General features: G+C 45.8%; 1 protein-coding gene across 7 annotated transcripts in view; it reads right to left on the reverse strand.

Annotated features, from left to right (window-relative positions):
- The window catches only part of NIN (ninein), a 107,925-nt gene extending 106,494 nt beyond the window's left edge, over positions 1 to 1,431 (reverse strand). For 2 of the 7 annotated variants that reach the window (XM_023726171.1, XM_004370853.3), the window contains exon 1: positions 382 to 610. In XM_023726171.1, coding sequence (XP_023581939.1) covers positions 382 to 597 — 216 coding nt within the window. In that variant the 5' untranslated portion in view covers positions 598 to 610. Of the gene's footprint in view, positions 1 to 381; positions 614 to 706; positions 761 to 1,279 lie in introns of those variants that run through there. The other 5 variants (XM_023726173.1, XM_004370852.2, XM_023726172.1 and 2 more) reach the window with 5 other exon arrangements.
- Between the last annotated feature and the right edge of the window lie 11,111 nt (positions 1,432 to 12,542).

Genomic DNA, 12,542 nt, shown 5'->3' on the forward strand with positions numbered 1-12,542 from the left:
CACCCCCCACCTCGCCGCCGCCCCAGGCTCCCAATTTCGCCCAAAGAGCCTTTAGCAGTTACGGTTTCCATCAGCTTTGTCCTTGCGTCACGCCGGTTTGAAAGCCCAGAAAGCCCATCAGTCTCTGGGACCCTGGCAGCTTCCTCCCGCGACTCACTCCACACTTTCATTCTGCTGGTCTGGCGGTCCCGGTTTTTACGCAATAACCGGAAGTGTCATTTTTGTTCTTTCTCAGTAACTGCACTGGGAAACTCTGTCTACATGCACGATCCCACACGCCTTCTAAAATCCCCACTTTAAGGGCTCCAAAACAGCTTTCCACTACTCAGCCCAGGCTTGGGGTTCCCCAGACGGGTTTCTTTTCAGGAGCTTCTCACTCACAAGGCTGTCTGTGTAGCACAAGCCAACACAGCAAACATCCTTTCTGCTTCTTCCGAGGCTCAAGTCCGCTCCTGGACCACATACAGTAGACGCTTTCAGCTCAGGACTGCGGGTTGGGGCCGCGGGGGCGGCGGAGACGCCCAGCCGCGGTGGCGCTCCCAGGCCGGAGGCAGAGGTGCTGCCCGAGGACGGGCGCGGCTCGCAGGTCCCTGGCATCCTGCGATGCGTCCTCGACCCGCCAGCCCATCGCGACCGTCAGAAACCTCAGACACCGCATTGTGTCACCAGGCAGCATGCTCTCTTGGCCCCCGCCGCCCTTGCCTACCTTCTGTCGGCCTCTCGGGAGCGCCCGCACAGCCGGCCGCCTGCCTCCAGTGCTCTGCAAAGCGAAGGAGGACGCTTTGTTATGGCTCGAGAAGCGGGACAATACTTCGCAGCCGGCGCTGCGGTTCCAGGCGGGCGTCCTTCCAAAGGACGTGAATGGAGACCCTCGCGAGCGTCATTTCCATATGTAAGCGGCCAGGACTTAGAAAAGCGCGGCTCTCTGGGGCTGCAGGCTGCTGCGCGCATCCTCCCCACCCCCGCCGGCCCGCCCCCCATTAGTGCAGCCGGTGCCTCAGGACGAGCCCCTCCTCCTTGCCTACCAAGCCGCCCCCTCCCCGCCTCGTCCCCCGGGAGAGCCCAGTCCGCCGGGCTACCGCTTCCTCCCGGCCGCCCCTTGTCCGGCCCGCGGGGATAGCGCCCGCCCTGGCCCCGGAAGGGGAAGCCCATGCCTGTCCCCAGTACTGGTCCACCTCGGGCGCGCAGGGCCTCTCCGACGGCGCGGGAACAGTGCGAGGCCTCCGCTCACCCGTCAGACCACGGGTGGGGGGTAGCCGGGTACCGCAGTCTCGCTTACCGCGTCCCGGGGCTCAGGCGCCCGGCGCCGCCGCGGGGACCATGACCGCGAGCACACTCAGGGCTCGGCGGCGGCAGCAGCAGCGGCACAGCTGCGCCCAGCGCGCTCGACTACCGCTCGGCCGCTGCCACCCGGAGCTCTGGACGCCGGGGAGGAAGGGCCTGGCCGCGCGGGGAGGAGGAGCCACGGGCGACGCCTGCCCGGACTCGGCGGCTCCTCCTCCGCGGCTCGCACCGCCCCGGCTGCCAAGGGAGGAGCGCAGGGCGCTGCCCGGGACTTTGCAGGGTCTCACCGCCGGTCGCCCTGAGCCTCAGGCCACGAGGACTGCTCCGGTCGCCGGAGTCAGGAAGAGCCCAGTCCCCGCTTGGCTGCTGCGAAACGCTGGGGCGGCCGCTTCGGAGATCTGAACTTCGAAACGCCAGAACTCGGAGGCAGCTTGGAAGAGGTCTGGCCAGGAGGTCGCCCCTGGGCGAGGGCCGGCGTATCTACTCTACTGGTCCCCGGCCTGCTCGCTTCACTTTCCTTCCAAACACGCCCGCACACACACGGCTTCCAGAACACCCCCACCCGCCCCCAGCCAGCGGGACGTGAAAGTGGAGATTTAGGCTCCTCTCTTGCTCCCAGGCGGCGCTAGATTTCCCAGCCCTCGGGCGCCCCGTGGCCTTCAGAGGAAAAGGGGTCCGGGAGGCAGACGGGCTCGAGACTTGACACTGAACCCGCTGGAGCGAGTGTGACAACTCCACCAGTTCTAGATTGGCATCCGCACCTGCCCACGCCGTCCTGATAGACTCCTGCCGCCTGAGCAGCCTCTGCGGGTACATCCAACCCTCAGACTCCAATCACACCGCACGGAAACGCCTTCGAGTTGGTGGTTCTCTGGCCAACAGTTGCTCGCTATTAACTGCTTCCTCCTAGCCCTACCTCTACTGCTCTTAAAGTCCCCGTTTTCTCTCTCCGCTCTACACGTCTGATCTCAGTGCAAACAAGATCCTAAGTCCAGGCCTAGAGGAGGCGGCTGCCCACTGAAGGAAACACCTAACACTCACTGAGCTGCAGGTTTAAATGTGCCCTTGAAGGAGCTGCTCGATTTACTATAACCCACAAGTCTGGTTATTTCAGCAAGTTACTGGAAAAAACTCCCTAGCTACTGGAAGAACAAGGGTATACAGGAAGGAAGCTAGCATTTATTGACAATCGACAATGAGCCAGAGACTGTATTGAAAGCTCCACAGAAAGTATTTTACTTTATCTTCACGCTACCCTTAGGAGGTAGGCATTATTATATGCACTTTGCAAATGAGGAAACTGTGGCCCAGAAATTAAGGAACTTTCCTGGGAACACACAACTAGTACGTGGCAGACCTTGGATTCAAAAGCAGAGATACATGTGATAAAATAGCACAGAACTAAACACACACACGAATGAATGCATGTGAAACTGATGAAATCTGAATAAAGTTCCAGGACTGTATTAATGTCAATTTCCTGCTTGTGATGTTGTTGCGTGACCTCAAGTTGATTCCGACTCGTAGTGACCCTATAGAACAGAGTAGAACTGTCCCCATAGGCTTTCCTAGGCTGAAATCTTTACAGAAACAGAGAGCACCAGTCCTTTTCTCCCCTGCGGAGCCTCTGGTGGGTTCCAACCGCTGACCTTTAGGTTGGCAGCCAAGCTCTTAACCATTGCACCACCAGGGATCCTTCCTAGTTTTGATAGTGTACTACAGTCATGCAAGACGTAACCATTGGGGAAAATGGGGTGAAAGGAATACAGGATCTCTATTATTTCTTACAATTTCAGGTGAGTCTACAAAGATCTCAAAATAAAATGATTTTAAAAAATCAATCTTGTTTTAAAACCCACGATCTCTTTCTTCAACACAGTGTGCCTGAAGAATAAGGAAGAGGTTTACACTCCTTTCTCCCTCTTTTTAACACTCGCCTGTAAGTGCATACCTGCATGCACACCCACTTATATACTTCATGCCTAGCTCTTCAGTCCAATAATAACTATACAACACAAACATTTGTCATTAACAGATATCTATCTAACCTATTACCAGAATACTGACATAGAGGTCACTTTATAAATAAGAGAATAGTGTTCATTCACTGGGGACTAAAACAGCCCACAGCCTCAGAATGTATGAACGGTCATTCTGCCCATGCCTTTCATATCAGGTCCTAGATCCCGCTTCCTGGCATTCAAAGCTCTATTTTATCTGTGAAAATATATGTATCCCCAGCCAACCTACTCTCCCTCCCCTTTTTTCACGTGTCTGAATGTTTCCTCTGCTGGTCTTTCTGTCCTAAGGCATATTTGATGCCATGCCTCTGTCCACTGTTCTTATTTGGTCTAGCAGTTAAAACCTGGCAGGAAGTGATTATTGAACGCATGCCTTTTGGATCTCATGGACTGAGCATTTAGGTGCTTTCCAAATACTTGGTGCTCACATGGAGAAGAGATGTTGCATGTGTGTGTATATGTGTGTGTGTGTGTGTGTGTGTGTGTGTGTGTGTGTGTGTGTGTGTGTGTGTGTGTGTGTCTGATCTTCACGTTTGGAACTCTTTTAATGAGACTGGAATCTGGAAACCTTCTACTATTCTAAAGACTGTAAGAGCCAAAGGACTGCCACTATGGCTTTATTCAGAGGAAAAGTAATGAAATTTTATTTCAAGAAACATTTTGATGTTCCTTCCCCTCACAGGCTCTTAAATACTTAGCTACTATGCTACTATGAAGTGAAATCTTTGCTTTTTTAAAAAAGACTTCAGCATGGAAAATGACATAATATTTTTTCTCAAGCAAGACTACTTTAAATTTTCTAGAATTTGATGCGCACACAAAAGAAATGGGAATCCTGAATCATATATTTTAAAACAGTGCTGTCCGATAGAAATATAATGTGAGTTACATGTGCAATTTAAAATTTTCTAGTAGCCACATTAAAAAAGATTTGAAAAACAGTGAAATTAATTTTTGTAATATATCTTATTTAACCCAGTATACCCCACACTGGATGTACCAGACTCCTGGGCCCAGGCCCGTCCATTCCAGCACTCCCTTCCTGTGAGGGTTCATCGTTGACACAAACAGCTGCCTCGGAATAAGACTAAAACCAAAACCCACTGCCATCCAGTCGATTCCTCATAGCGACCCCAGAGGGTTTCCAAGGCCGTAAATCTCTACCGAAGCAGAGACTGCCACGTCTTTCTCCCACGGAGCCGCTGGTGGTTTCAATCCAACATTTCAGTTAGCAATCAATCACTTTAACCACTGCACCACCAGGCCTCCTTCGGAATAAGGCACAGTTTTGAAAAACATTAACACACACACACACAAACCCTCCAAACCCACTGGACCCAAAAGTATTAAAAAAAATTTTTTTTCAGAAGAAAATAGCCCAATATGCATACTAATGACTTGTTAATGCCTGCCCTACAGCCTGCCTGCCTGTCTTCTTCTGGGCTCTGTCCGAATCTGCAGGGCTCCCAGCAAAGAAAAGGCTGGAGGCTGAGTCGGCAGTCACTGCTATGCCTTGCTGTTTGTCAAGAGAACTAGAGATGTGTGGGAAGGACGGCTTCTAACTGGTTTGTTCCAGTTGGAACCCCTGCTGAGAATTTGCATTTCTAACAAGTTTCCAGACGATGCTAATGCTGTTGGTTAGGGACCAATTCTCAGAACCGCTCGTAGAGCTCAACCCAAACCCACTGCCACTGAGTTGATTCCGACTCAGAGCGACCTTAAAGGAAGAATAGAACTGCCCCATAGAGTTTCCAATGCTGTAATCTTTACGGAAATGTACTACCATATCTTTCTCCCACAGAGAGGCTGGTGGGTTCAAACCATCGATCTTTTGGTTAGCAGCTGAGCACTAACCACTGCACCACCAGGGCTCCTGCTAGTAGAGCAGCGGTTCTCAAAATTTATTATATATAAGAATCACCTGGGGATCTTGCTAAAATTTAGATTCTGATTCAGTATATCTGTGGTGGAAGTGCAAATTCTCAGCAGGGGTTCGAAATGGAACAAACCAGTTTGAAGCCCTGTTGGGAAGGGGGCTTCTCCATCCCCACCCAACCCACATCAGCTCCTACCAGCATCCTGAGAACTCATGTTGTTTTCCTTGATTAATCTCAAAGGCCTTGAAACAACTGAGTGACCCTTTTTCCTTCACACTGCACATTTTATAGTACGTTACATTCTGAACCAAGCCAAAGCTGAATGCAGGGAAAACGACCATTTCAAACACAGAAAATAGACCAAGACGAAGAGAGCATTGCTTCCAATAATGAAGACATTTGGGATTAAATTGAAAAATGAGGGCATCTTTGCACCTGGATTGATGAGAAAGCAATTAGATACAGCATTGCAAAAAGCAACACAAAGGCCTTTGATTTGTATTTTGTTTTCAATTGGGAGAGAATGGGTATGGTTCTCTAAGGATATAATTTAGACCTCTATGTACCAAAATACTGAGTTCAAAACGATTTATCTGACGACAGTGGGCTCTGTGAGTTATGTATCAATTCATATAAAATTCCATCTTAGACGCTAAAGTTTTGGGATAATACTGAGATACTCAGATGCCATACTCAGAATTTAATTAAAATATATTAATTTTTAATTAATTAATTAAATTGCTTAAAAATGTATCAACTCTTGATGATTGAGGTTCTGTTGAACATGTGCCTTTTGGATCTCATAGGCTGAGCATTCAGGTGCTTTCCAAACACCTGACACTCACAGAGAAAAGATATTGTACATCCCCACATCATGCAGCCTATCTCTCGGTTCCCCAAAGTGCAAATAAGATAGAAGAAAACAAGATCAGTAGAGAGAAAAATTAGTGCCTATTTATGTGTATCTTGTCACAGGCTGGAGTCCTGGTGGCACGTGGGTGGTTAAGCGCTCTGGCTGCTAACCAAAAGGTCGGCAGTTCGAATCCACCAGCCGCTCCTTGGAAACTCTATGAAACAGTTCTACTCTGTCCTATAGGGTCGCTATGAGTCAGAATCGACTCGATGGCAATGGGTTTGGTTTGGTCACAGGCCAAAGGCAAGAATAGGCAGTACTATGGATATGTACGTCTGCATGCATGCAGGTAGGTGTGTGGATACCCTGTTTGTTCCTCTCCACCTGCTCTATGCTCTACGAGGCCAAATGAGATGTACTACTTTAAGAGACTCCCTTGTGCCCCGGCTATTTGTTATGTTCAGCTGACAAGGCTACTGACAAAAGATTGGAGGGAGAGAGGAGAGTGAGGTTGGGGTACTACTTACCCACCTTTTCCCTACAGGGTTGCTATAGGCTGGCTGCATACTTACATTTAAGACTACATCTTCTGGAGATAGCTCTCTCCACACAGCTCTCAATGGCCAATTCTCAAAGCCACTTTCCCCTCTTGACCCTGAGGCCTAAAGTTGATAATGGCACCCGCATGTTACCCGCATCTCCTTCCAGACAGGCACTATCCTGTGGCTTTTCTTACACTCCACCCACACCTTTGTCAACAGTCCCTCTATTAACTAGTCTCAAAATAACTAATTTGAGCTTACAATATTGAGCTTACAAATTTCCTTCTGGGACCTTGATTGATAAAGTAGGTATGCATATACTCTTGCTCCAAAAAAGAATTTCCCTTCTCACTATTAGCAAGAAACACCTCAAATTTTTCGTTGCCAAGATTCTTAGATGAGTTCCCCCAGGAGCAGACCCTGAGATGAGGATTTATGTGCAAGGGATTTATTAAACAAGTGCTCCCAAGAGAAACCTGTAAGGGAGTGGGGCAGGGGCAGGACAGGGGAAGGAAGCCAAGCAAGGGTGCAATTTCAGGAAAAGCACCAGCCGCAGCCACAGCCTGGTCTTGAATGGAGCTCTGGAGCATGATTTACATTGCCCATTTGTCCTCACTGGAGATGGGGAGCTGGGCTTTCAATCTTCTGCATCGGTAAGTCAGTGGCTGTTGGTACTTCAGGGCCTCAGTAAGCTCCCAAGCACTTCCATCTTCTTGTTCAAACAGGCGAGACTCCAGTGGTTCAAGGCGAGTCCTCTGAAGATGGTTGCAGGAGGCAGTTAGTAGAAAGCAAAGCTCACTGAAGCTGGGGTGAGGTCATACAGAACCAGGAAAAGGGATTCAGGCATCAGGGCAGAGCACCATCGATCTTATGCTTTATCCATATACCCTACAACTTGAAGATATTTAGGAAGGGGAGATAACCTGATTATCTATTGGTTTAACAAAGGAATTACTGTGGAAAGCAAAGAAAATTATCTCCAGATATCAAAAAAGCTCACAGCAGATGCCCTTTGAAAAAAGACTGCATATAATCAAGTAACATTGTTGTTCATTGCTGTCCAGTCAATTCTAACTTATGGCGACCCCGTGTGTGTCAGAATAGAACTATTCTCCATACGGTTTTCAAGGTTATGACCTTTCAGAAGCAGACCTTTCTCTGGATGCTGTTGGCCTGCCTGTGAAGCCTGGCACTGCTGCAGCCTGTCTTACAAGGTGCCTCAGGGTGGGTTCGAACTGCCAGCCTTTTGGCTAGTAGTCGAGTGCTTAAGAATTTGTGCCACCCAGGGCTTGCTTTCACTTAATACATTATAGTATCAGTAAAATCAAATCTGGGTCTATCACCTTCTTAAAAAGCAAACAACATCTTTGTGGAAGTCTTAGCTGCCAGATGCAGGTAGCAGTTCTATGGTATGTGTGCATGTGGTTGTGGTGGGGGGAGGGATGTATCAACACTTGCCATTTTTCTCTGAAGCTTCTAACACTTGGAAATTTGTCACAGAAGCTTTTCTCATCTGCAGTTCAAACACTTTTCAGCAGGAATTTAGCTGAAGTTGAAATCACCATCTGGCATCTCATATTGAACCAGGTTCTTTGTGTGCCAAAAACTTCTTGTCTTGGCAATGATGTTGACTGTGATCTTTCAAAAGTGTTTCTTGAATTGGCAGTCTTGACTGAACAGAGCAAGCAGCCTGTCTTGGAATTTAGAAAGGATGTGCTGAGCAAGTTGTTGCTCCAGGAAGGAAAGTGCAAGGTGAAAAGTTGAAGCTTAGGTTTTGAAAGCCCAGAAACCACCATACCTTTTATTATTGAGCCAAAACCAGCTAGGGAAAAAAATCTCAGCAAAATTGTTAGTAGCAGCAAAACGTTACATAATACCTAGGGAAGGATTATTCAATCTGAATCAATAAATGGTATTTAAGCACTTAAACAAACCAGTTGCCATGGAGTTGATTCTGATTCGTGGTGACCCTATGTATGTCAGAGTAGAACAATGCCCCACAGGGTTTTCAATGGCTATGATCTTTCAGAAGTGAGTTGCCAGGCCTTTCTTCCAAGGTGCCTCTGGGTGTAAGAAGTTGAGTGTTTAATTATTTGTGCCACCCAGGGACTCCTATTTAAGCACTTATGAGGTACAAGGTGATAGCCTACCTGCTATAGAGACATAAGGATGAATAAGAAAATGTCTCCATCCCCAGGGTATTCATCATGCTGTGGCTGGAGAAGGAATAAGTAACTGCATGTGATTAGGTAGAACACAAGGCAGACTCTACAAAGGAGTGTAGCTGACACTGCTGCCTCCCTGATCTGCTGGGATTCCTCTGACCATTTCTGTGTGCTCTTCCCTCAGCTCTGATATGCTTTTGCTTCCAACAACCTGCACCTATGTATGACTCTCCTTCAGTGGCTGGCCTCTTTGTGCCCATATGCAGAGGGCAGGGAGTGCTTGGGAGTTTAGTCCCTAACCAATGATTGCTCAGTGTGGGAGTTAAGAAAGCTCAGCCCCCTTGCCTTACAACAGGACATAAATTAATGTCAGAGTTTCCCTATGGAAACTGAGCTACTCTCCATGGGACTTTGACTAAATTTTCACCCTTGCTTAGTTTCTCTCCCTCCCCTTTCCTACTGCCTTCATTCACTTCCCAGTCTCTTCTGGGAGCATTTCCTTAATAAAACACTTCCCTACAGATCCTGCTCTGAGGGTCTGCTTCTGGGAACCTGACCTGAGACAAGGGACATAATAAGAATATATGCAAAATGCTCTGAGAGCACAGAAGAGGTGATTAGTTCTCACCAGAAATCAAGGAAGTTTCCATAAAAGGAAAGCGCATTCGAGTTTGGTCTTGAAGGGCAATTTGGATTTTGCCAGACAGATGGAACTGAGAAATGTCATGATAAATACATATTATATACAGGAATAATGAAGGTAATTGTGGGGAGTGATATGGGATAAGTGTGCTAAGGTGGGCTGGGGCTAAATGAAGAAGAATCTTGAATTTCATTAGATACTTTTTTAAAAAATTGGCAGTAATGAGCCATTGCACATTTTTAAGCAGGCTAGAAATATGTTACATCTCTCTTTTAGAGAAATAATTGAAAGCAAATATAAAAGATGAGTTGGAGGGATAAAAGACAAAAAATGGAAGCCAGTTAGGGGGTCAAAGCAATATTCCAAAGATGATGACATGGGACTGACTTAGGGTCTTAGACATGAGAATGCAAAGGAAAGGATGGACCTTGAGATTGAATGACTGGGCTTGGCAACTAATTTGCTGTAATGATGAAAATGAGAGATGTCAAAGGTGGCTGAGGTGTTGGGTTGGTTTAGAGAGTGGCTAATGGACCAGCAACCAAGAAAGAAAGCCAGATTGGAGAAAAGTCAGTGAGTTTATTTTTGGATATGTTGACATTGAAGGGATACTTGAAAAAATCTCCAATAACTCAAATAAATTTGAATGAAATTTTGAAAATAATCTGAGAAGCAAGAATAAACCAACACAAACAAAGTTCCAGGATGCTGGTAGACTCATGATATTCTAGTTCAAGTTTATTTCAAAGAGACATTTTTTGAAATATCTCTCTGGATAGGAATCAAAATAACAAAAAGCTGGTTACCTTTTAGAAATGAGAATGCTTAAAATTCATTTATGGCAAAAATGCAATGCTTCAGTTTCATCATGATTTTGCTAATTTAAACTACAGTGACAACTGTATATGGTCTAAAGAGTAGATCTGACATGTTAAATTTGTATGGCTGTTTGGAGCAATCTCTGAAAGCAGAGCCCTGGGACAACAACGCTGAAAGCAAAAAGAAAAATAGTGCTTTTTGGTGTTTGCAGCCTATCATCTGTCTAATGTAACATTTTGCTGGTCGAGGGGCTGCTGGAATAATAGTTCCATCAACTGACAGTGGCCATTACATGGTCTTTAGTTATTGCTGTTCATTTGCTTATGGCACTGTATTGATTGTTTAAAAATTAGTCACTATGGCCTATGTAGGGAGTGGCATTCTTGGATTGTGTTGACATTTCAAGTAGCACACAGTCAGAAGAAAAAGCACAAGTCTATTATTAAAAAATGTTTCCGTTTGAGGAAAAACTCTACTTTATGCAAGACATTGTTTCAAAAGCCAAATGAATATTTAGGAGGCACAGAGGCCTTTGTACTCTGTAACCATGTTACATTTAAACTCTTCCCTGGAGAGCCCTTGATACTTAGAAACACTAACCCTCTCTCCTACCCTCAGTGGTATGTTGTAGATTTTGGAAGTAAAGTTAGCCATGGAAATAGTAGAGGAAGAGAAGGCAGAAAACATGGGGAGAGAGAGAAAGAGGGCATTAGTTCAGTTTATTCATTCAGCCTCTCTCCCTGCATCCCTCCTTTCCAGGAATATTGAGTAAATACTGTGTGCCCGGAACTGGACTAGGAGTTAGAGATACTGCACTGAGCAAGAGAGACATACGCAATCTCTACCCTTATGCATGGAGTTCTGGTGGCACAATGGTTAAGCATCTGGCTGCTAACTGAAATGTTGGTGGTTCGAACCAACCTAGTGGCTTTGTGGGAGAAAGACCTGGCAATCTGCTTCCATAAAGTTACAGCCAACAAAGCCCTATGGAACAGTTCTTCTCTGTCACATGGGGCTGCTATGAGTCAGAATCGACTCGATGGCATCCAACACCACCACCCTCATGGAACTTTAGTTTATAATATTTGATTTCAAATACCATATGTAAGTAATATCACTTGCTCTTCACACACATTTTCTCTCTCACCTTCATATTTGTATATTAAAGCATATTAAGTTCACCTATTTGTTGGGCAAATGTGCTAGGCATAACCCAGCAAGGCTGCCTGCATATGAAATCCAATTCTCTCACTTAATAACTGTACAGATTTGGTCAAGTGACTTAACCTTTTGACCCTTCATTTCTTCATCTATAAAACACAGATAATAATAGCACATGCATCATAAGGTTGCTGTATTACATGAGGTAATTTACTTAGAGCTTCAGATGGGTTATGGAATATGGCAAGTGATCAACTGATATTAGCCATTATTATTTTTATCATGCACAGGAACAAAAAATGAAGCAGCCCATATCTTTTTCAAGGAGCTTACAGTCTTGCAGGTGGAGACAGACAGGTACACAGATAAAGGCAATAAAGTACAGTAGGTGAAATGATGAAGAATGTTTAGACTATAGTGGGGGGCACAAAGAAGGGAGTGGTGAATTCTTTTGGTCAACTCTTTTGAGAGGGATGTAATATCAATCCAAAGTAGTTTCTTATTTCCCTGACCCTTAGGTAAATGATCCTTCCCTATTAAATGCCTATTTTGTCTGCTTTATTTGCTCATAGTTATTCCACTGTGAATAATCACATAAGCACAAATAAAGGCTTTTCATGAAGGGACATTGTGGCATCTCTGTATTTACACTCTGAATAAAGGAACTTACCATACTTGATGAAACTGAGTTACATTTTACTGCTTGCTTATGCTCAGTGGCATATTTCTTCATATTTCTTATAGAAACTGGAGTTGTTTGTGCAAAGGGAAGATAGGTCTTTTCTCATCCCAGGAGATCTGAGTCCATCATAGTGGTCTCATTCCTTTTGCCAGAGGTTGATTAAGTCATGGTCACATAATTTAATATGGCCAATGCGATCCAAGAGGAAGTAAGCTTAGGGTTTGGGGAAAGATTTTCTCAATAAGACTTATCGGAAGAAACACTCCTATTTTTCTCTGAATGTTGTTGGTCTGCATGTGATGCCTGGCACTCCTGCAGCCATCTTGTGACCATGAGGGGAACTACTGCTAACACCCTAAGGATGACAAAATAGAAGGAAATAAAACAGGTCTGTGAAGATGTCCTTGAGCTGCTGAATTTACTGACTTGAGCCCTGCTCTACCTCCAGGCTATTATTATGTTTAAGCTGCTTTTAGATGGATTTTCTGCTAAATT

This window comes from Trichechus manatus, unplaced genomic scaffold (assembly GCF_000243295.1).
Source record: "Trichechus manatus latirostris isolate Lorelei unplaced genomic scaffold, TriManLat1.0 scaffold00010, whole genome shotgun sequence".
Classification (NCBI taxonomy): domain Eukaryota; kingdom Metazoa; phylum Chordata; class Mammalia; order Sirenia; family Trichechidae; genus Trichechus; species Trichechus manatus.